At 43.6% G+C, this 25,520-nt stretch overlaps 1 protein-coding gene across 10 annotated transcripts in view; it reads right to left on the bottom strand.

Moving 5' to 3' along the window:
* RAD51B (RAD51 paralog B) overlaps nucleotides 1-25,520 on the bottom strand; it is a 708,971-nt gene that overhangs the window by 214,134 nt on the left and 469,317 nt on the right. Inside the window, exon 10 of one of the 10 annotated variants that reach the window (XM_021099938.1) lies at nucleotides 4,723-6,419. The exons of the other annotated variants lie outside the window; for them this stretch is intronic. Within the exon in view, the coding sequence (XP_020955597.1) occupies nucleotides 6,355-6,419 (65 nt within the window). The 3' untranslated portion in view covers nucleotides 4,723-6,354. Of the gene's footprint in view, nucleotides 1-4,722; nucleotides 6,420-25,520 lie in introns of those variants that run through there. 10 annotated transcript variants of the gene reach the window in all.

Raw genomic sequence — 25,520 nt, 5'->3', positions numbered from 1 at the left:
TCTGTAGAGAGGAAAAGAATAAACAGTGAGGAGTTTGGGAACCACTGCTCCAGAATGACCCACGAGCCACAGAAGCTGGGATGGGGGAGAGAGAGTGTTGGGGAAATTCAGCTTTACCACCGCACACAAGAGGATTAAAGAAGATCCCTGCACCCTGGCTCCTGAAGTGCCGTTTCCGAGATCACGCAGCAGGCAGGTCTCAAGCCTCAATAGGGTAGTGCTGAGTTTCGGTGGTTGAAACCGTTCCATCTCCACTAACCTTTACAAACCATGACTGTGTCAGTTTTTCCAAGCAGGAGAAATGGATGGAAAGCCAGGCCACATCTTAACGGGGCCCTGGTGAGCTAATGGGTGTGATTATTTCATTGTCTCGGATTCACGCCAGCCCAGGCTCATCAGATACAGGCACAATCCAGGAGAAACATGACCTCACTTTCGACATGGGACTGTGCGCTCAGATGCCAGTAGGAATTTAGCGATCCCTCAGCGCAGGTAAAACTGAGCTCTTTACGGTTCCAGCTAATGAGAAGCATACCAAAGTTACCTAAAACAGTAAAGCTAATATTGACATTAACATACTAGATACTGTTAGGGTAGGGGAAGCCAGGAAAAACTTCTGAGACCATCTGTGCTAAGTGTGTCATGTCCATAAGAAGGTGTGTATTTAAGATACATTGCCGTCTCTTTAAATGATTAAGTATCAGATTTATGGAAATCTATGACCCCACCAGGGCCAAAGGGGTCATTCAGTGGTTGGGGCTGTGAAGATGAGAATCTCAAGTCTTTTATTTGTGCCATAAATTGTCCACTGACTTGCCAGATTTTTGCCAGTGTGACTTCTGTGCCTCAGTTTTCCCAACAATAGAAAAGCAAATCCATCACTGAGCTTGCACAGCCAGGAGAAGAGCAAAGGTTGTGTAATCAGAAACATACTTGCATTCACTGACTCATTTTCAGAACCTTCTATCATGTCATGTCAACATTCACTGGAAGACCCCAGAAAGCACAAGACAAAATTTGATGCATTCTAACTACAGCTTACAGCAGATTCAATCATTATTTATTTAATGAATTTTCTTGAGCATCTACTATGTGCCAGAGTCAGATCCTGTATTGGGCATTATGGATACAACAGGGACTAAAAACAGACTCGCTCCCTGCTCCAAAAGAGTTTAGCATTTGTTAACTCTGTTCCAGGATTGACTCTGAACTCCTTTGTGAGCTATGACACTGGGTAACTTAGTTAATTTTGTTAAGTTTCAGCTCCTCATTTGTCAAATGAAGATAATATAACCTGTCTGGCATGTGAATGTGCCTAAAATTTCATCTGACACATATAAGGTATCTATTAAATGTTGGTTCTTTCCTTCCTTTCTCCAAATCACAAAGAAGACCCTAGTGTTTAAAAGAATTTCAATTAAAGATGTTTCATAAATGCAAATAGCAAAGCCATTATTATCACTGACCATATAATAAGTAATGTGGTATTGGAAAGATTTCTGGCTTTGAAAATAGAGATAGCAGAGTTAAATTCTTGACTCTCCCACTTGTTGGATATGTGGTCCTAAACAGATTATTTAAGCCTCTCCGGGCCTTCATGTCTTTATCTGGAAAATGGCAATGATAGATTAGTTTTGAGGATTAAATAAGATGAAAAATGCAACATGCTTAAGTTAGTCAGCCATGGCAAATAACTGGATGATTATCAAGTAATGAAGAAACACACACATACACACACACACACACAGCCTGTCTCAAAGAAACTGGTTTGATTTAATTACTATAGTACTATTTGTATCACTTTATTTACTTCATTTACTGGCAGAAAAACAAAAATACACAAAAAAGAACATATCATTAAGCATAAGACTATAGTCCATCACAGCTGGATTCCTGGGGAGAAGCAGTGAAAAGTGCCATAAAAAGGAAATATTGCCAACTTAACGTGGGAAGAAAGTTCAGTTTGGCTCTCATGTTGCCATTCTTTTCAGAAGCTCCAGAACTTCATCATCCACAAGCCCAGCTATTTTCTTTCTAGTTATCAGAACACCAAGCAACGATCTTAGAATATAAGAATTCTAATTAACCCCAGCATATTGACAGCATTTGAGCAGAATTCAATAACCTACCAGGGAATATACCAGATATATACCATCTGGGAAGTTCTCTAATCAATATTCTTCTTCCCTGAGCATCCAGCTGTTGGGTCTGTAGTATGTGCAGACAGGAGTTAAGAACTCTTTCACAAATATGAAAGAGGCATAATGTGAATGTGGAATGATGATTTACTTAGTTTATTTGCTAAGAGTCTCTAAGCAACCCAGTAAGGGACAGAATGAATTGGATCAGCCTTGCCCCTGGTGGAGCTGGGAAACATGATGCCCTTGAACCCCACAACTTCAGCCAAATGGAGCAACTAGGAAGGAGGCAAAGGCTCTGATAGGCTCCTCCCTCCACACATTGTACTGGGGAGATATAATCAGAGGGAGCAGAATGCTCAGAGGTGGTTCGCTTGACCACCAACATTTTATCCCTTCTTAGTAAATCCCACTTTCCCTTGCTCACAGAGCTGGCAGCCACTTCGGGAGTTATAATCTTTTTTAAAAAGTTTTATTGAAGTATAGTTGATTTACAATGTTGTAATAATTTCTGCCATATAACAAAGAGATTCAGTTATAATATACACATATCCATTCTTTTTCAGATTCTTTTCCCATATAGATTATTACAGAATATTGGGTAGAGTTCCATGTACTATACTGCAGGTCCCTATTGACCATCCATTCCATATATCACAGTGTACATATGCTAATCCCAAACCTCCAGTCCATCCTCCCTACCCCACCTTTCCCCTTTGGTAACCATAAGTTTGTTTTAAGTCTGTGAGTCTGTTTCTGTTTTGTAAATAAGTTCATTTGTATGACATTTTTAGATTCCACATATAAGTGATATATTTGTCTTTCTCTGTCTGACATATTTCATTTAGGACGGTAATCTCTAGTTCCATCAATGTTGCTGCAAATTATTTCATTCTTTTTTATGGCTGAGTAATAGTCCATTGTATACATGTACCATATCTTCTTTATCATCTTTTTCTGAGCTCTCTCTCTGTTGAATAAATTATCAAATCTAGACCTGATATCTATTTTCCCATGAAATCATTAAGGAATCAAAGGCACTGGTAGCAAAGTATAAAGATTATTTGACTACTTCATGTCTTCTCCAATCTCCAACATTTCTTTCCCCTTTCACAGTCTCTGGTGACCATCTCATATCTTTCTTCTCAGAGAAAAGTGAAGCCATAAGAAGAGAACCACCTTGGAGTTCCCGTCCTGGCGCAGTGGTTAACGAATCCGACTAGGAACCATGAGGTTGCGGGTTCGGTCCCTGCCCTTGCTCAGTGGGTTAACGATCCGGCGTTGCCGTGAGCTGTGGTGTAGGTTGCAGACACGGCTCGGATCCTGCGTTGCTGTGGCTCTGGCGTAGGCCGGCGGCTACAGCTCCGATTAGACCCCTAGGCTGGGAACCTCCATATGCCGCAGAAGCGGCCCAAAGAAATAGCAAAAAGACAAAAAAAAAAAAAAAAAAGAAGAGAACCACCTAATCCTCTCCTCACCAAATCTACTGATGTGGCTGCATTTATACTCATGTAGTCATCCTTATTCTCCGTTCCAGTGGATAAGCAGTCCTGCTTCAACCTAAGGCCGGCCCATCTATACAGATCTGTATATCATCCCTTCATACATTCGCCAGGTCTTTGCACTCACTAGCGGTGTTCTTTTTTTTTCTCTCCAGCATTATCATATTTTCCCTTTCTACTAATTATCTACATCAATACAAAAATATAAAATAAAAACACCCTTGACTTCGCCAGCTACCACTCCATTTCCTTGTTTCTATTCATAGCAAAACACCATTAAAAAAGCTGTCTGTGTTGTTTTTACTTCCTTACCTGATTCCCTCTTTAATCCATTCTAGTCGGGCTTATGCCCCCAACATTCCACTGACGCCACTCTTACCAAGATCGTCATTGACTGCATCCAAATCCAAGGGTTAATTCTCAGTTGTTGTCTTACTTCAACTTTCAGTAGCACTGGGTCTAGCTCCTCCCATCTTGAAATACTCCTTTCACTTGGCTTCCAGAAAAATCATACACTTCTGGATTCTTCCTACCTGAACACCCCTTCCCTTCCAGTCTCCTTTATGGATTTCTCCTCTTCTCTACATCCAAATGTTGCTGTACCTCTGAGATCAGCCCTTAGGCCTCTTCCCATCTCCAGTTCAGCCCATTCCCTTGAGCTCCAGTCTCACATATTCAGCTGCCTACTGGATACCTCCACTTGTATGTTTAACAGACTTTTCAAACTCAACTTTTCCAGGACGGAAACCCATACCCTGTTCCCCTCCACCCTAATCTGCTCTTTTCCTCAGCATTCTTAGATTTTTTTGGCCTAAAAAACCTCACAGAACTCCACAGGAAAAAAAAAATAACAGCATTCTGCTACTTGAAAAAAAGCATCTCTGAGTTCCCTTCATGGCTCAGCAGTTAACAACCCCAACTAGTATCCATGAGGATGCGGGTTCAATCCTTGGCCTTGCTCAGTGGTTTAAGGATCTGGCATTGCTATGAGCTGTGGTGTAGGTCACAAATGTGGCTCGGATCTGGTGTGGCTGTGGTGTAGGACGGCAGCTACAGCTCTGATTCCACTCCTAGCCTGAGAACCTCCATATGCCGTGAGTGTGGCCTTGAAAGACAAAAAACAAACAAACAAACAAACAAAAAACAAAAAAAATAAACACCTAACACTTTATTTCCAATCTATTTACAAGTCTTGTAAGCAGTTCCATCAACTTTTATCTGGAATCTAACCATTTTTACCTCCACTACCCAGTCCAAGCTACAGTATTTCTCGCCTGGATTAGTATCAAGTTTCCTGACTGGTCTTCTAACTTCTACTCTGGCCCTCTTATAGTCTATATTCCATAGAGCAAGTCGAACAATCTTTCCAAAATGTAAGTCATGTCACGGGGTGGCCCTGGCTTAAAACTCTACATCATGTTTAGAATAAAATCCAGACTCCTTACCTTATGTTACATACCCTAGCCCATGCTTACCCCTCTATCCAATTAACCAGCTTCATTAGGTTGTTGTGAATATAAAACCAGAAACCTACCCTAAGGAACTTTAAAATTATTAGGTGCCATAAGTAGACAATGTTGTTGATGCTAAGGTTATTACTGGATCCGTTGCCCTCTGGTAAAGAGTTTTAAATATGTCTTCTAAACATAAACTGTAAGTCCTGCCAATGGCTGTGTATTATTGCAAACAGATTGTGTAACAGGCAGATCCTTTCATTCTTGCTAATAGGTCCAGTCATTACCCTCCTGCTATATATTTAACTTTGTCTTTTTCCCTTTCTGGATGTGGGATGCCCCTTGCAGGAAACAGCAGCTGTGGTCACTAACCCTGGACATGGTCCAAGGCCATTTCCATATCCTGTGGGAGAACCATCCCCTCAAAGTTTGTTTTTGCAGCACAAAGTAGAAGAAAGATCATTTTTAAAAATATACGTTGTATCCAGCACTTTTTGTCCTAAGTGACTTCTGTGTGACCCAGAGGGATGACGAGGCTGCAGTCTCCAATTCTTCAATTTGTACTGAGCTAGTCACTATGATTATTCCATCCATTACTTAAATGCAATGGGCTCTAGCATGGATTCTAGCAGCCAGAAATAATGTATTATGACTTGGGAGGAAAATAAAGGATGTGGCACCCATTTAAAGAACAGGAGATGCTTAGGGAAGAGGAAAATCAATGACTGAGTTGCACCAAAATTCCAAGTAGCTAGCACTTTTTCCCTTGAGAAGGGTAGAACTTCAATTTCATATTTTCTCCCAAGAAGGAAGAATGGTAGGACACGGATAGAAACTTAAGGGCAGAGCAATGCTTTGTGGATTACCAAAACTACTTCTTGAGTGTTCTGCTTTTCTTAGGGAGGTTCTCTATAACTCAACTCGATGGATTCAATCTGTGCAAGAGCTGGTGTGCTGAAGTACAACATGCCAAATCTGATACACCGCCAAGAAAATCCTCATGGTGGTTTCCTAAATGGGTTTCTAAATTTTACAAATAGCCAAACCCACTGGCACTGGGCTAAGTGACTTTTATTTTTAGATGAAAAGTCAACAAACACATGAACAATCTGGGAATTGAAGCAATGAGCCCAATGGGTGATATCAATATGGAACCATGTCTCTTCTCCCAAGAGGGTGAATCACCAGCCTCCTCAGGACAAGCCAGGGCGGGTATGGGGAGGAAAGCTGGGTACCGGCTCAGCTGTACAGCTGAGGGACTCAGGAGACCAGTGCTTTCTGTGGTTGCCATCTCACTGTGCATGGAGGGGAAACATACAATAACCCTAAAAATAGAAAACAATAAACAGATTCTAGCAGCTACCCTGAAAATGAATATCCCAACTTGATTTTGCAGCCACTCTTCAGACGTTTGTAATCTATTTCATCTAGCCTTTACAGACCTTCTCATTTAATTCTTAGATTGCAAGTCTTCCTTACAAATTTACTGTGATTTTTCATTTCTTTATGTAGAAGCAGTTTCCTACTTTGGGAAGGAGGTGTGATTTTCTTATGTTAGGACTTTAGAGATTCATCACATTTACCATCTTAGGAGTAATGTAAAGACGCTAATGCAGTAGCCCTGATAACACATATGCAGGCCATATACCACTCCCCCGCTATAGAGCCTGGGAGAGCTGCTACTATGTAGTTATAACACAGCAGTCCAATTGGCCTTTGGATGATTGGTCCTTTGGAAATGAATGGCAGGTGGAGCCTATTTGCTACCTTTGGCTAGAAAAACCCAGGTATTGCGGCGGGGGGGGAGGGGAGAAAAAGAAGACTCAAACAATTCTATAGGAAGAAAAACATGGTCTTTGACAAAACCAAAACAAATATGAGAGAATTCAAGTACTTTGCTTTTATTTCTGTGGATGGACCTAAGCCTAAAGATTTAGCTATGAAGGGCAGGAGATCGGATAATGAGGACATGGGCTTTGCCATGTAACAGCTGTGGGATTCTAAGGAATTTATTTAACCGTTTTCTCATTTGTGACTATATAGATAAAACACTTATGTCATAGGTTTCTATTCAAATTATAGGAGAGAAATGAAAATAAATACTTGGGTCATGATTAAAGTTAGTTCCCTTTTCTGATTAGCGTTCTGGCATTCTAGTTCTTAGAAGTAACTCAACCCAGCTTTGGTAGTATTTCCTCAGTGGGCGGGGAGAGGGGGTACTTTTAAATTGGATTAGCAAAAAATAAATAGTAGTATTCTGCAAATTCTTTTTGGCATCCAGACAGATCTATAGCTATGAAGATAATAATCAATTCTAGAATGTTCCCCCACGAGTTCTTCTGTTGTGAGTGCCAGAGGGCTCAGACAGAATGTTCATACCCTTAAAGAAATATTTCCAAAACAATATATTTTCAAAAGTTTTTACTTTTTTCCCCCTTTCTACCCAAGTTGTGGCCACAAAAGTTTGCCTCCATCACTAATAATCCAACTTCCTCAGCATCTAAAAGGACCCCTCTTGATGCTTCTCCAAGAAAAGAACGATGACCTTGGCTTCCATCGCTGCTCTGGGCCAGATCACTCACTAACGTGGTGTTTGTGCATAACCTTTTTCAGTGCTGAACCCTCTACCTAGAATACTCTTCTCCATTCTTCTGCCTCCTGGACTCACCTCTGGTCACCTTTAGCCCTCTCTGAAACCCCCCATTCCTAAGAAGCAATGGCTCCCTTCTCACCTGTTCCCTCGATCTTTATGGACCTGTATTTCAAATATCTGTCCATGGGTCTTGCTCTACTTCATGTTCTTTATATTCTGAAGTCTGGTAATAGTAGGCATGAAATAAATATTGAGTATGCATATTAACGAATAAATCAACACATTAATTTTTTCAATGTTTTCAGCTTCTCCAATAGCTTCCTTACGATTCACAAGCATATGGGTCTGTGGTTAAGTCTTGGAATTTTTTCACTGACTCAACTAAAAAAATAGGAAGATGGTGGAACTTTCCATTCTATGGATATATCTAATTTAGTCTAGATAATAAAATGCCAACCAAGGAAATGAAACTCAAGCAAATTTGACATAATATACTTATCATCTCTTAGTTCCAATAAACATAGCCCATGGACAGTTTTATTAAGTGGCTATTTTGTAGAGGCTTTCAGGTCACCTGCTGGTGAGACTGAACCATGCACAATTACAAGGATTCCACAGTAGTCTGCAGTACCTGCCCACATTTTATAAGGGGCACTTCAAAATGCCCTGGAAAAAAAAAAATCTGTTTTTATGTCCTAAAGCCCCTGAGAGTGAAACGTTACCGTTGGAAGCTGCCTGAAGCTCATTTATACACTCCAGTTATTAATCCCCTTCTTATATGTTTGATATAAGCCCTAGGGCACTTGCGAGGGTGATCCAATTACCCAATTCAGAGAATTGCCCTTTTCTTTCAACCAAGTTCAGAGCTCTGAAATTTTGTTCCACCAATGACTTTTTGTTTCAGTCAAACAAGGTCACAGAAGAGGCCAATATCTGCCAAGGCCAACAGGGGTTTCATTTACATGCCCACTAATGTGAGCAACATAAGAACCTCTTGAGAGCATTAAACCAGGGTGTGGGACAACAAGCCTGTTATTTATTTACCAGCTCCCAAAGCCGCCATGGCCAGTTTCTAGCTACTCAACATTTTGGACCCTAACCCTAACCATTTTGGACTTAAACTCATCTCCTGTGCATCTGGAAGACACAGTGCGATTTGACAGGAGGCAAAGAGCCTCTGGGGAGATGTTCGGAAGAACCGGAGGGAATGCTGCTTGAGTCCAGGCAAACCAGGGACAAGCTACACTTCCTTAGAGTCAAACATCTCAGAAGGTAGCTTGTCAAGGACAGTAGATCAGGGGTGTTCTTTTGCCATTCATCATCTGCTATAGACCTTATGTTAGTGACATATTTATTTTTGCTGTTTCCTTAATAAGAATACTAAACATGAGTTGGTCTAGCTTTAGTTAAGACTGGAACACTTCCATTATGGCCAGAGAAAAGATGGTCTGGCCAATGTCCTCTTACTGTAAGAGAGAGACACTGGGTATCTTTTGGGAATTGACTGTGGTCTGTTTGTTATTTGAAGCTAATGAACAGTTGAGAATAAGCATTTAACAGATGGTCCAGAGAAATAAGACAATATGTCAATCCATTTATCAGAACTTCCAGGACTCCCACTTCAGAATTTCTGAACAATTAAAATGACACTGGGGTTGTTAAGAGTTAATCTTAGAAGTGTTTATTATGCTCAAGGATATCTAGTTATCAAAAAAAAAAATGTTTCTTCAATTTACAAAAAAAGCGATACCAGTCTTTGAATTGTTCTGTGGTCGCAACAGAGCAATCAACAGGAACATCTGGAAAACTCTCCTTCCTGCCCGAGTATTTCACAAATGTATTAAAATTATCACTGGAAAAAAGTCAGGAAATGAAAAGGTAAGGGGAAAATATTATATTCTTCTAGTGGCCAGTCATAAAGCCAACAGTTTTGGAGTCTGATATGTCAAAGAGGTGATAACATTTTGTAAACAGTTGGGAGTATGACTTATACAAAGTAAAGGAAGATAGTTTTAAAATATAATTTAGACAGCCAGACAGTTTCTGATAGTACATATGGCCTAGATGAGAGAGAAGGTCTTGATTGCCTTTTCTGTTTGTTTTCTCTTCTTTTCTTTTCTTTTTTTTTGAACAAGGAGAAAGAATTTGTAGACCACACTGATTAGTTAATGATCTGGAAACTAAAGGAGCTGGGTTTTCATCTTAAACTTTGAAATTAATTCATCGTGTGGTTTGGGGAAAGACTTGAATCTGCCTAGCCTCAATTTCTCCAGATGAAATATCTAGATTATATGATGCACCATAATTCACCAAATAAAAAGCCTTTACAAATAATAATGCATGCACATGCAAGCTCGAAAGATTAGCCAACTCATAGGTCTTAAGACCGAAAACACTGGGATCATAAGACAAATACGATGGCTCCTTGCTTTCCAGCGGTGCTATCAGAGTGTGGATAGAAATAACCTCACATCGTTCCTCATTAAACAGCTAAAGCCGGCACAGAATCTGACTTCTCTTTTTTCCCTATTTCACATACAGGCCCTTTTCTTTCCACATACAAGCAGTGCCATTAAAGCTGATGGTCGGAGGGGCCCTCAAAGTTCCTTTTCTCCCAGCTCACGCTCACTCTGCTGTGAATTCCAGCCCTCCATCTCCAGGCCCAAGCACTTCCTGCAGGCCCAGGAGAGCCTGAGCCAAGTGCCAGAGTACCACAGCTCTGAGGCACTCATCCCAGGGCAGCCTGGCCAGTCAAGGGCAGTGAGAATGCCAGCGCGGAGCTATGGGCGTCTCTGCCCCAACACCTGCCACTTCCTGCCTAAAACTCTCCAAAGAACGCTGGGGTCTCGGGAGCATGAGTGGGAAAACTGGCAGAAGGGAAAACCTGATCCTAGGCTCAAAACAGCAATAAAAATAAAATTAAACACACACACACACACACACACACACACGATTCTTCACGTCTTCGATTGAAGTTGCCTGAGTACTTCACACTGGAACTATGGGCAAGAGGATTTTCTGAAAAAAGGAAAAAAAAAAAAAAAAACTGCACACACAACAGACCTTACTGCTCCCTTGAAGGGGCTTATTTAAGGCAAAACAAGGCCTCCCATCATTCCTGTGAGAGATCATTGTCCCCCTGGTTGCCACAGCGCCCTGTGAGGCTGTGGGAAACAAATGACCTCAGAGGCACTGCAGTGTGTGTCACTGCGAAAGAAAAGAAACGCGAGGGGGGCTGGGGGCGGACGGGGGTGGGGGGATGCTGCTGCCCAGCGGAGCCCTCCAGGCCCGGCCGGCGTCCAATGACATGCCTCCAGGCCCAGCAGGGATGAGGCTCGCGGCCCCCGGAGTCTCCCGCCGGCCAGTAACGGGATTAGGCTCCCACTCCCCAGAAGCCAAGCGTCTTTCTGGACGTCCCGCGGCTCGCTCTGGTCAATCCGCCTTCTAATTGGCCCTCTTCACAAAGTGCCCGCCGATTGTTAGTGTCTCACTCTGTTTAATGGGTGTCTTGAGTCAAGAGAGGGCTCTTCTGGGGCCCAGGAGGGGAGTGGGAGGGGAGAAGCGGGCATGGGGTGAGGGGGTGGCTGGGAGCCGGGGGAGGAGGGCGGGGGACAGGGACACAAGTGCAGCCCTGCGAGGAGAGAGGATGGCAGAGGACGGACGAGAACGTGTTAGGAGGAGCCTGATGGCGACCTGAAGGCCAAGCACATGCCAAAGGGACAGTTACTCGGCCATACCCCGCGGGCATCCGAGAAAGAGCCCACTACCTTGGGGCCCCCATTCAGAGCCTGTGCAGAAAAAGGGAGGGCAGCCCGGGTCAGAAGAGGGTCTCCCTGGAGCACAGCACTCTCTCCAAGATGCTAACACATCATGGATTTTACCTTTTATTTAGGGGGCTCTGTGATTTCCATCTTGTACCTGGGCACATGGCCGCTCACCAGTGAAGGGAGGGCTCTGAGTCTTACTAAATTGGCGCCTCTCCTTTCAACACACACACCACACCACACACCACACACACACATGCATGCACGCACGCACGCAGCCTGTTTCCGGCTCCTCCTGGAGTCCTGGTGGAGACACCGTGATAGAGCATCTTTTTTAACACTGGGCAATGACACCAGCCCTGGCCCTCTGCCCTGGCCCACCGCTGGAACCACAGAGTGATGCTAAGGCCTAGGTGATGAGCCCAGTGAGGCAGCCCTGCAGGAGCGGGCACAGGTGAGAGGAGCCAGCACACAGCAGCCAGGAAGCGTCCTGAGTCCCCACCTGCACCCTTACCACATTCTGACTCTAACACTGACGAAAATTCAGAAACCACAGATAAGCAGAAAGAATAACATATTATCAACACACCAAATGTATAGTGTATGGATGAAATTCCTTTAGTGCTTTCCTATGCAAATATGTAGCGTTGAGGTGTATGCCTTGCTTTTGACTGTTTATTCACCTAAGTTCATTCTGCTCTCTGCACAGGACCAAGTTTCTGAAAAAGAGCTGCAAAAATTGTCCTCATTCATGGCATTTGTTTTGGCCTCTAGAAACAGGGAGATGTGGTGTCTTGCAGTCTCAAGAGTTACAAGAGTAAATATGAAAAACAATTTTGTGCTAATAAAAAAAAATCTTTCTTCACAAAAATGGCCTCAACTCTGGTAATGCGCGGTTTTGTGCCAAGCTGGCAACTGGGAAACACTGGTTCGCAGAGGTCAGGTTTGGTGCACAAGGTTCTGCCCATTTTGAGTTGTTTACCAGGAACACAGATGACTCTGGGTTACCCGCCCTCCTCCTGGGACTGTGCACAAACACCAGAGGTACTGCCTCTTACTCACCGCCCTGAAAACACACAGTCGAGAAAGGAATGAGAAGGAATTAAACATATCACCTTTCTATGATGTTTCTTTTAGGCCTGGTGCTCACTTTTGGGCAGAGTAATGATGATTTGAAAGAGTATAGGTTCTAGAACCAGGACGCAAACCTGAGTGCCCCAATTTAATCTGTCATTGCCGTCTCCTTACCTGTAAAAAGAGCCAGCGATTGTACCTATGTCATCAGGTTGTGAGAGTTAAATGCATTCACATATGAAAAATCCTTTAAAAAGTGCTTGACACATAGTGATCAATAGTAGTGGCTGTAATAACTATCAGTATGCATTAATGCATTGCCCTTATCTCACTCTCCTTTAGGAATTTTAGTACCCCACTCAAGGATCAATAAAAACAATGACAAGAGCTAATCTTTACATTTTCGGAGAACTCAACTGTGTGCTAGGCACTAGTGGTATTATATGTATGTAATTTTTACAATGATTCCATGAGAGAAGTTTGTAGGTATCTTTTAAGGCTGCTGATAGAGGCACTGTATTAGTTTGAACCATACAATATGATTTTGATCTTCATTTAATTTAGCCTAATTTCCTTTAAGTGACAATCAAGACTTCAGGGGAATAAAGACAAGGTCAAGGAAAGACAAGGACCAGGACACAACCCCTTTGCTCCACTCTTACCCCCCAAAGCTAGACCATGAAGAGAGGATATGATTCTTAGCGGGGAGAAAACCAGGAGACAAGATGATTTTAGGTGAAGCTAAAGGTCAAGGGAACCAAGTGTAAGGGACCAAGTGTAGAAGCTGTGGCTCTTGAAATTCCTGGAAAGATTTCCCTAGCTTGGAAAACGATTTCTTGGCAGCCTGTGTTCACTTAAAAGATATTGGTTGAGCATCTAAGGAGAGGATCTGAAATAGGATGGAAATGAGTTAAGATCTGGATTCCAACTTGGGTTCGGCCATTTGTTAACTAGGTGACCCTGGCTGAGTTTCTTAATTTCTGAGCTTCAATGTCCTCATCTAGAAAACAAAGATGATCCTCCTGCATAGCACAGGGAACTGTATCCAATCTCTTGTGACAGAACCTGATGGAAGATAATATGAGAAAAAGAATGTCTATGTGTGTATAGATATGTGTGTGTGTGTGTGTGTGTGTGTGTGTGTGTGTATGAATGACTGGGTTACTTTGCTGTACAGCAGAAATTAACACAACATTGTAAATCAACTATACTTTAATAAAAAATTGTTTTGAAATGAAGATGATGCCACCTATGATGTAGGGTTAGTGGGAGGATCAGAGCCGAGGCACCTGCCCAAGAAAGAGCAGGTATTACTGGTACCACTACTGCTGCTAATCCGTCCATACTGCTGCCACTGCTTCCGCAGGCATTGCGCTAGACACCTAAGGCTGAGCCCTGCTTTCAAGGCTGTCCGCTAATGGAAGGGAGGCTCAGCCTGGTAAGCCGAGGGGGGGTCTTCCCCGGGGAAGGGTGGGGAGAAAGCATTCCAGGAGAGGGAGTGGCACCTGTAGAGGCGGAGTAGCCTACAGGGCAGCTCTGAGGGGAAGTGTGTTGGGGGGGGGGAGAGAAGAGAAGGCCTGAAGGAGCAAAGAGAAGGCAGAGAAGAGGGGTTGGGCCACAGGATAACTAAGTGCTTTTTCTCTTCCGCCTTCACCTGGAGTTGGAAAACGAGCAAGCCTAGACATATTTGAGGAGCCTCTTTTAAATGCCAAAGAATTTTTCTTTTGAATTGAGGGTTTATTGTTGGGACACCCAGCAGCCTAGCCCGGGCTGACCAGGGCTCCCCTGCAAGCCTACGAACATGGAAGAAGGTCAAAAGCAAACAAGCAAAGACTACCCAGGCCAAAGGCAAACCCGAGGATTTTTTTTTTTTTTTTTTCCTTTCTTTCTCCTTCTAGACTCTGAAAGGACTGGCATCCAAGTCTCTACTTCAAACAAAAAGAACAGACAGTTCCAGCTTCTAACTACTGGCAGAGAACAACTACTCTTTTTAGAGAGAGAAAAAACACACCACCCACCACACACCACTTTCAGCAACATTTTTGCCAGCAGCATTCAAAATGATTTCTTTGAGTTGGCCAAGAGGAGCCCTCGAAAGGTGAAAAAAAAAAAAAAAAAAAAAAAAAACCCGCAGATAGGCCTGGCTTCCCGCAGGCATTGCTGAGTCCTGCTTATGGGGCAGCGACTGGCCTGGCTGCCCAGTCCCCATGTGTCTTCGGGCAGCAGCTGTTTTTGTTTACTGCTCACCACCTTGAAGCAAGGCTAAGGGGGGACGGTCGGTCATTCTCCTCCCTCTATGGCCATTCTCCTTTTTCTGCAACCACCCCCTTCCCCCGCCCTACCTTCTCTGCAAACAACAAAAACACTCTGCCTGCCCATGAGCGAAAGGAATCCAATCACCCAGAAAGGGAGACTTTATGAGCTTTCTGGGGGCTCAGGGCGGATGGAAGGGATTAGAGCGAGGTGTGCTTTATGTCTTTTGTAGCTCACTCTCCCGCTGCCCCCACAGAGTAGCCAGTTCCCTTTCTCTCGGACAGGTCTGCCTGTTTCTCTTGGTGGGTTCTGTTTTCCTCTCCTCCCCCGCCCCCACCGTGTTTTTTCGTGAGCAGGAGGAAGGATGCAGTAAAACTTCAGATGCATCATAAACCTTGGCGCAGCCCATGGCATCAGCGAGCAGGTGGGGGTACGCTTGGCTGCAGGGTGGGGTGAATTTGGAGACGTTTCCAAGAATTCCATCATTACTCGCCTGAGCCACTGCAGAGGGGCACAGCCCTGACCCAACTTCTCTAGGACTGGCGTCGCCAATTAGCACTGGTGAATTTCTTCTTTTGTTAAGGACACTTAAACGCCACTGCATAGTTAATCATAAAATAGAATACTCTTAAAATATTTTTCTAATGGTTTTAACAATTTTCTTTACTATAGGCTTTCATATCACGCAATCTAACTGAGGAATAATTTATAGCCCACATCCTGCATTCCATGGACCAACCAGACCATAACCGTACAAGAGTTTCCAGACTGGACTAAACAAGCCAGTCACAATAGGAAAAATACAAACAGGCAATAAACACACAAAAGATGCTCAATCAAAGTAGAGCAAATATAATCAACAGCAAGATATCATTTTCACATGAGATTCACAAAGACTGAAAAACAAAACAAAACAAAAAACCTACAACCCCCAGTGTAGGCATGCAAATTGATACCTTCCTCACAGGTAGCTTGGCAATTCATATAAAAACAGAAACGTGCACATAATCCATCCATATCACTTCAAGAATGTATCTTAAGGAGATAATTAGACAGGTTTGGTAATTGTATGGAAAAGGATGTTAATTACAAGGCTTTTTTTTTTTTTTTCTTTTTGCTGTGCCTACAGCATGCAGAAGTTCCCAAGCTAGGGATCAAATCTGTGCTGCAGCAGTGACCTGAGCCACGGCAGTGACAGTGCTGGATCTTAACCCACTGAGCCACCAGGGAGCTCCACAATGCTTTTTTATGATAGAAAAAAAAAAAAAAAACAGTAAAAACTTAAATTACCAACAATCAGAAAATGCATACATGGGTTATGGCACAGCTATTTTATGGAATATTGTACGCATGTAGCCACTCTAACTAATAGTGTTGTTCTTTATTGAGAATGCTCAACTGACTTGGAGGATATTGGAGGTAAACTACCACACAATAAAATTTATATGCATGTTATCTTTATGCAATCCAAAGAGTTAATCCCCCCCCCAAAAAAAGTTGTGTGGCCAGAAATAGACAAAATAAGACATGGGAAGTAAAAACATATCTACACTTGTCTCAACAAAGCAGGAGCACCATTCTGAGCAGGGACCATTGGGCCACTGCCTGCATCCCTCCAATGATGAGCCCAAGTCCTCTGCATGGTACATCACGGTCCCTGCCACAATCAGAAAGCTCACTCCCTTTACTGGAATTTTTCCTAAATGGTGAAAGGTCTGAGATATGAACAATACTGGGATTATCTTCTCCATTGACAGAAAAGGAAACTGAGTCCCACTGAGACACAGCAGCTCACACCAAGGCATTCCAGACCTCAGAGCTCGATACGGGGCTCCAGATTCAAAATTCAGTCCTGAACCCATCACTGAGTTTTCCTTTTCTTCCTCAAATCATAAGTGATTCCAGAGGCTAGCTGGCAAACCCGACTCATCTTCTTTACCAGGCAGCATAAAGTTTTCGGCTTCTGGGCATCTGAGTGCCCAGAAGCAATAGATTTCATTTCTCTAGTTTAAAACACTATTGAAAGATGCAAAAGTTCTTATAATAGACACAACACCTATGGAGACCAAAACCATAGTGACCATGGCTCCTTTTTCCAACATTATTACTTTTATAAGCAATCTCTTTGTTGAGAAAACGTTATCACTAGTCAACAATTCTAAATATTTTTGTTTGTTTGTTTCATGGAAATGGTGTTGAGAAAAGATCACACATTTGTTTGTTTGTTTAACACCATAGGTGGTTCTTATATTGAGTACACGTGATTTTTTTTTTTCTTTTTTAGGGCTGCATGTGGAAGTTCCCCAGCCAGGGGTCGATTCAGAGCTGCAGCTGCTGGCCTACACCACAGGCACGGCAACACGGGATCTGAGCAGAATCTTCGACCTACACTACAGCTCATGGCTCTGCTGGATCCTTAACTCACTGAGCGAGGCCAGGGATTGAACCTCCGTCCTCATGGATACTAGTCGGGTTCGTAACCCACTGAGCTATAATGGGAACTCCAAGTACACATGGTTACTCCAGTTGGGGGGGCTTAAGCTGCCTAGAAACCTGGTAAGAGAAGCGTAGCTCTATGGACACAGGAAAAGGCTTCCTGAAACCATTTCCCCAAAGTGACTTTTCAGAAAAATTTTAAAGGGAGATGTTGACAATTCTGTACTTCTCTCTCCTTTTGCTGCAACAACCAGATAACAGTGGTCCACTCAACACTCCACTCTCAACACCCCACTCTCTGTTCTACTGTAACCTGGTCCCATGTCTGCCTCCAAATTATTATCCCCTCTGCTAACCGCCAGAGCTACTTGGAAGCTCAGCCCTGACCTTTGATCTTATCTTGTGCAAGTGCCAGTCAGAGTCTCCCATGAGCAGACTGGGTTGTGAAGGGAGGGAGAGAGGGAGGGAAGCGGGGGGCAGAAGAAAAGACAGACACATCCCTCAGCCCCATACCCCAGTTTCAGTACTTCACATGCGTCTCCCGCTTCGCTCCCGCATCCCCTTCACCTACATACTGAGAGGCCCAGTCCACCTGCTGGGACAAAACACCACGAAAGCTATTCTGCTGGCTCACTAAAATGCAGATAAAGATGATTCCAATCCTTTGTGAATCCACCATCCCTGCCAAGACATCGCTATATCTTCTCTGGGGGTTGAACAGAGTGGCCATAATTTCTCTTCTCAATGTTTTCGAAGGGGAAGGAGGGGCTCCTGGCAATCATGCCAAGACACCAGGCGTAAACCAGGACTGACCTCCGAAAGTGGGACCTGTGTCTAAGGAAAACCAAGCAGAACAAGGAGAGGCCAGGGAAGAGGCCCAGAGGGGGTTGCTTTGTTCTTAACCTGCTTTCTGACATCGCTAGTCATAAAAACCCTCTGAAACTTCCAAAGAGCTGTGTGCTTGCTTCAGGAACTAGAAGGATGTGGAAAAGTTTTACGACTACAGGCTAAACATGGGGAAAAACTCTGCCATGCCCCCCTTCCCCATTATATCCCTCTGTCTGGGTCCCCCCCCGACCCCCCGCCAGAGTCCTACCTGTTTGTGGTTAAAATCAAGGGACACAGGCAAGCCAATCCTTGGGGTCCTCAGGGAAGATTAAAAGCAGGTGAATGGATTCAGGTGCAGACCTAGAAGAACCCCAGGGGGCTTGTGTTGTAGGTGTCCCAGAATCCCCTGGAGCTCTTCTCTGAAGCCCAAACCCCTCCAGATGACAACAAGGTGGGCAGTCCTGCCTCTCAGTGCCTGGCGAGTGGGATGGGGGGAGAGTAGGGAAGAGTCCCTGGATGTGTGCCCAAGGCAGAAGTCAGGGAACCCTGTCCCGGAAACCCAAGGTCCCAGTGGACATACTGTCTCAGAAAAGACCCTACTCAACCAGAGTCATTGATGGCATCAGCCTAGGAAGCTAGGTCTTTCTCTGGGCAACAGTGTTTGACAGTCCAAGCAAATACACCTTCTCTGTGAGCTCTTAGCACCCATCCACTCGTAAGCTGGAAGGGTTAGGAAAAGTGTCTCCTGGTGGGCAAGGGGGTGCCTGTCACTTCCTGGCTTCTTGTCAGCTCTCCCAATGTGTCCACATGAGAGCTAGCCATGGGACCAGAAACTCACCTCGGCATCCTCACACGTGACAACCGGAGGTTATAAAACTACAGCCCCACACAGTTGTTTAGGCCCTTTTCTTCCTCTGTGCTCTCTCCTCTCCCATTCTCATTCATTAATTCATTCATTCAATTTCATTTATTTACCCACACTCATGGTTCATTACCACCTATAGGAAAATGACCCTCCAGTGTTTCTCTCCAGCCCAGACCTTTGCACTGAGGTTCAGACTCTTACAGTTTTCCCTGGGCTATCTTCGCAGTGTCTCACAGGCATTCAAACTCAACATCTCCAAGGCCAAGGTCATCATCAGCCCTGGAATTCACTCCCTTCTCTTCATCGTGCCACCATTACCTCAGTGCAAACAACCAGCATCCCCCCACATCCTGCCCCGGAAAACTGCCATCTCTCTCCCAGCAGGACTCCCCGCCCCCTCTCTGCACCGCTAATTCATTCTCAGGGTGATCTTGCCCAAAAGCGCACCTCATCACCTCATCCCATTCGTTGCTTGGAACAAATCAATTGCTTCCCTTTGTTATATTTATTTATTTTTCCAGTCTTTGTCTTTTTAGGGCCACACCCGAAGTATGTGGAGGTTCCCAGGCTAGGGGTTGAATTGGAGCTGTAGCCGCCGGCCTACACCACAGCCACAGTGACGCAGGATCCAAGCCAATTCTGTGACCTATACCACAGCTGGAGGCAACACCGGATCCTTAACCCACTGAGTGAGGCCAGGGATCAAACCCGCAGCCTCATGGATACTAGTCGGGTTCATTAATCACTGAGCCACGATGGGAACTCCTCCTATTTTTTTAGAACAAAGACAAAACCCCCACTCTGCTCTCTGACTCTCTGGTGGCCACAGCTAATGCCACATATATCGTCACTCTCACAGTCTCTTGCATGTGCTGAGTGCACTCCAACATCATGCAATGCCCTCTTCCAACCAATGGCTACTCTCCTTTCACGCAACAGGACAGCTCTTCTGCAAAGCCCTGGAAAGTATGCTGAATTCTCCCGCAATGCTCTCTCTTAGCCAACGCATCCCTCTCCTTGGAGGTAAGGATCACAGCTATAATCTCATTTACTTTGGGCTTCCTTGATCCATGGCTGTCTCCTCCAGACTGTAAGCTGTGTGGGGACAGGGGCCATATCTGTTTGGTTTACCAGGCTTTCATTAAATAATTATCAAAGAAAGGAAAGAGAGAAGGAAGGAAGCTCTGGGAGGGCTTACTCCTTGAACCCCTCCTCAACTTTTCTACTTCTGGAATTTTGTTCATGCCGTTCCTTTAGTCCAGCAGATTTTCCCTCCCGCTGGCTAGAGCCTGATTTCTCACCCAAAGCCAATTTGAGCATTACTCTCTGGTGTCTCCCCTTCTTTCCCGGCCTTCTTTGAATCTGGTCCTGATTAGGGTGATTTCCAAACACAGTTACATTTTGAGAGGGTCCATGTCTTGCTTGTCTCTGTACCCCTTCCCCACCCCATCCCCGGCCTCCGGGCTTAGGACAGTGCCTTCCACAACTTTGCTGAACTAAATTCAATGGAGACCCTGTTAATACAGTTGGAGTCATGAAGGAATGATTCCTCTTCTAGGATTCGGGGTCACCTATTGCCTGGTCACCCTGCTGCCCAGAGCCATCCTATTGACTTTATTGAGGCCATAATGGCAGTTCTGCTAGGTTTTTTTTTTTTTTAAAGAAGTCAAACAGAGGCAATTCCTATCTTCTCATATCCCACTTTCTAAAATGGAGAATGATAATCAGCCAAACACTTGAATGTAAGCATTACAGTCAGTGTGTTCCACAGGCTTGATGAATGGAGGTGAAGGGGGTGAAATCCCCAGGGCAACCATCACCTCCCCTTCACTAAATCAGGGAACCCGTCTATCTTCACTTAATTCTATTTACTTACGTGAGCCTAAAGAAAACTTGTTTTACTTTATCCATCTGTCTCATGGTTGCCACGATATAATTTTCAAATGAAATTTCTAAATGCAGACCACACACGATATTTCAGGGGACCTAACACTGATTTATGCTAAGATTGGTTGGGGTGGGGGTAGATACTCTGAAGAAAGATGCTTAGCCAGCAGCTTTCTGACTGCCAGCCTTGTGTGCTCGGCTGTAGCAGCATACAGATGTAGTTTAGTGTCTCAATTATGTCTGGATTTGGCCCATTCGAGACTTATATCATCTATACTCTACCAAGTAGGCATGAAAGTCAACACCGTGATTCCTCAGACAACCATGGTGATAGAATATAAATTAAAAGGCCCTTGCTTGCTTAGCCTTCATCTGAAAACATCAGAATGCAATTTGTTGGACAGATTCTATAATCTGCAGATGAAGGCAGTTATAGGGCTCAAGTTTATCCAGCGTTAACAAGCCCTAATAGTCTAGTTCAGCTCAGACATAACAAACGGAAATGGCTTTAAATTATCCTTCCCTAGAGACATGATTTCATAAGAGAACAAACTCTATACGCGCACAGAGAGATTTCCAATGTAAACATGTGGTGGAAGCTAAAAGCTGCAGCCGGGTTTCAAGCCTGGATATGCCAATGGCAGGGTATTTGATTTCAAAGACACCGATTTCCTCCCAGTGCAATAGCATGCAGGCTTTTTTTTGCTGACTACACTTTGAACTGCAGAATATACACAAGCTTGCATATATGTGTAATTTTATAGTTTTCGTTCTAGCTAGGATATTAATAGATTTTACTTAGCCTTTTCCATGCATAAGTATGACTGGGATACAGATGCTTAAGGGATAGAGTTCCTCGTGGAAAACACAAGGCTCACTCATCACCTGAGCTATGGGAAACTCAGACTAGCCTTAGAGGCTTCGGGAAATGCAAAGTGAGCAACTTGGCTCTTGCATGTTCAAGTGGGACATCAACCCAGCTTCCTCTGAATATGAAAAAGTGAGGAAAGGAGAATTCCTGGCACTACACGGAGGACAGAACATCCTAGCTTGTTTCTTTGGGGTTAGTCAGGGCTAAAAAGCCTGGGACCAAAATTTTATAATGATAATCATCCAAATGTCCATTTGGCCTGTGGGCCAAATGTGATCTGCCTCCTGTTTTTGCATGGCTCATGAGCTAAGAATAATTTTTACATTTCTTTAAACTGTTGGCGAAAGGACAAAGGAAAAACACTATTTTGCAACATGAAAATTATATGAAATTCAAATGTCTGTGTTTACAAATAAAGTTTTATTAGAACACAGGCATGCCCATCTGTTCATGGGCTATGAACTTGTCTATGGCTGTTTTCACACGACAATGGCAGCGTTGAGTAGCTGTACCAAAGACCATGTGATCTACCATGAAAAGCTTCAAATTTTTATCATCTGGCCCTTTACAGAAAAGGTTTGTGGATCCCAGACCTAAACTATGAAACAATGAAACAAAGGCAATATTAATCCTCAATTGCTTTTGCGGGGGGCTAGGGGGTGGTATCTGCTGTTTTTAAACAAACCCATGCATTATGCCTAGAAACTCACAAGTGAGCTAAATATTCTTTGTGTTTCTGTAAGAATCCACTTATCCAATGTTGAAAGTCTCTGTACACGTTTCTCCCAAGAAACCACAAATAATAAATCTTAACTTTTATTAAAAATTTCTTGAATTTGAAAATATCGTATGACTCTGGTCCAGCCTGCAACCTCTGATTTAGAACATGAACATACCTTGGACTCTTCACTTTTCAACCATTGTAAACTGTAAGAAAATAGTCTGTGCTTTGCAAAGTAGTTTATATTTTCATATAATTAAAAAATAAAAGTAGTCTCCATTTCTCATCAGAACCTATCACAGAAGTTATATTCGTTTTAGGGACATTATTAATTTTGGACTGTAAACTCTTTGAGGAATGTTCTTTTTAACTAACTTTGGGCTGGGCCCTCCCACAGCACAAGCCATGTAATGGTCACTTAGTAAATCCTTGCTGACTTTACCAGCAGCATTTGCTTTTCAACTTCTCTCTCGGCCTTTTGCTTTTCAGAGCCTGGATGGAATTTTGAACCAATTCATTTTTCTATCCTACTCCAGGGAGATGCATAGTTAAACTACTCCAGAAAGATGAGATTCTCTAAAGCCTTAAACCCTCTCTCAATTCACACAGATAGTCTCTGCTTGGATTTCTATGCAGTCTTTCCGTGTGTGTGGGTGTTTGTAAGATAAAGACCCAAAGTGGCCAACAGCCCTCTGAACCCTACAAGAAACAAAGGCTGCTAACATCAGTAGCTGAAATTACTGTAGGCAGAGCCTGCTGCCTTTCACAAGCCTGCTTCTTAAAAGCCAGATCTTTACAATACAGACCGCCTCCCCAACCACTTTGTGGGAGCAGCTAATTCTATATTCTCAAAGTTTCAGGAAGTAAAGAAATACTGCTAATAAAAATTCCTGAACTGCTTTTCTTTCATGCACATGAACATGCATTTAGTCAACAAACATTTACAGACTATTGCTACAGTGTCAGACAACAAAAGGGTCATGACTTGGACTTAGTCCCTAGGATCTTTCTTAGTCTATTGGAAGCAGACTGTTGCAGACAATTCATGAAAAAAAAAATGTGTTAAGGAGTACAAGACATAGAAAAAGACACATGGAAGAGAGTGCTGGATTTTTCCTGAGGGTGAGTTGTCAAAAAGACTTCAGAGGGGAAGTGGCGCTTGGGTTGAGGCTTGAAAGTTGAGCTGGTTTGGGGGCAGAGGGAGGCTGGAAGGGGTAAATTATAGGCAGAAGAGCAGCCAAAGCAACCCCCAAATGCGAAAGCCTAGTCCATGCGAGGTACTCTGAGTACTTCACAATGGCTCTAGTGTATGTGTTTTGGAAGTGGAGGGGTTATAGAGAAGTGAGGCCGGGAGAGAAACCATTCAGAGACATGGCTGGAGAACTCAGCAGCTGCCAGAGCCTTGAGGTCCCTGGATGGATGCTCTTGGGCTAAATCCTAGAGGCAGTAAAAAAATGCTGAGAAATTTCAAACACAGGAGTAATACAATCACACTGCTGCATTAGAAGGAACACTTTGGCCACAGTCTGGAAAAGGGGCAAAGGAGGATGGGTCCAGGAGAGTGAAAATCCAAGGTGTAAACCTAGACACGGGATGTAGGGCTGGATATGAAAGGTAGCAAGGAGGAAATCTTGATGACAGAGTGGATGTTTGGGAAGGGGTGGCAGAGAGGAAAGGCAGTCTGAGTTATTCCCGGGTTTTGGTTTGGTAATGGTGTAGCTGGTAGAGCTTTTCACCATCAGGGGGAATAGAGGAGGAGGAACAGGATCTTTTTAAATCTAAGAACACCAGCAGCAAAAGGAATCAGTGACTTCCAGATTAAAATCTAGGCTAGGAAACCATGTCAAATGATGCTGGGCTTCAGGGTGTCTCGGAAAATTCTTGTGGCTTTTGAATGTCATGGAGTAGCTTACCAGGTCAGAGATGAAGCCACCTTAAATTTGTTTTGGAAAAAGATGGGATACAAATAATTAATATATAAAATGCCAAGATAGTTGTGTTTTAAATCTATTCTCTAAAGACAAACGTAGGACCTTTCTAAATTCTTTTGTGAGACCTGAGGGACCATTAAGTTATACACTCTTCCCACACCTGAATTCTGAACCCAGCAAAAGAAAGAGAAGCAGTGAAAGACATGGTTTGGGTGCTAGCACCTGGGGCCTTCCCCCAAAACTGGATTAGGCGCTGGCTCCCATGCCTCTGTGGCTGGCAGAAGATCATACCTGATGTGAGAAGTTCCTTCCTTACCTGAGGCTCACCTATCAGGTGAGCCACTCCACCTGATGGGTGGAATGATGAGGAAGAGGGGAGTGCCAAAACTGGTTCAGGGAAAACCTTCCTTCACAAAGAATCGGAACTTCTCCCCAGCGCTATAGTCTAGCAAACTTTATTATTATTATTCTTGTTTTCCTAATTTAAGCACTACATATGATAGAATCCGATTCCATTCCGTAAGCATCAAGTGGCTTCTGTTTCCCAGGCACTGAGCTCGGCACTGCAGATAAAGAGATCAAAGACAAAATTCTTGCTTCAAATATTCACACCCTATTTCAGGAAGATAGATCTGTAGAAGGAAGATAACCAAGTGACAGAGCAGAGTGCTGAGACAAATATTTAGAAGGAAAGAGGAAGCAATAATTAGTTGTAACCTTGGGACACTGGAGAGAATACTAAAAAGCTTCTCAATTTTTTTTTTCTTTCACTACTTGTAATATTTCAAGTGTCATGTATTTTTTCATTAGTGAAGGCTTTTTTTTTTTTTTTTTTTTTTTTTTTTTTTGCCAAGGATGTGAAAGTGCCTGGCATGCAATTGTGTAATGTATGGGTGTGCATCTGTTCTTTCTGCCTACTCAACACCCCTTCTCCCATTTCTGGTAACAGAAACCTTTCTTCCTTTAGAGAACTGTCCAGCCCAACTTCAGGGCTCTTGCTTTTCTGCCACAGGAGTAGGCAAGTGATCTAGTGGGCCAATTGGATTTTTTGGGGGGGGGGTACTGACATAAAAGCAGAACGAAAAATGACCTCATGCCTTTTGAGGTCCTAAGTGGTAAGTTCCAAGGGAGCCCCTTTATCATCATGTGGCAAAACCTGCTGAGCATAAAACCTCCAGAAGAAAGGCAGAACAGAGAGATCAA

This window comes from Sus scrofa, chromosome 7 (genome assembly GCF_000003025.6).
Source record: "Sus scrofa isolate TJ Tabasco breed Duroc chromosome 7, Sscrofa11.1, whole genome shotgun sequence".
Taxonomy (NCBI): domain Eukaryota; kingdom Metazoa; phylum Chordata; class Mammalia; order Artiodactyla; family Suidae; genus Sus; species Sus scrofa.
Note: the sequence above shows the minus strand (reverse complement) of the source record. Positions and strands in the feature narration are given on the sequence as shown.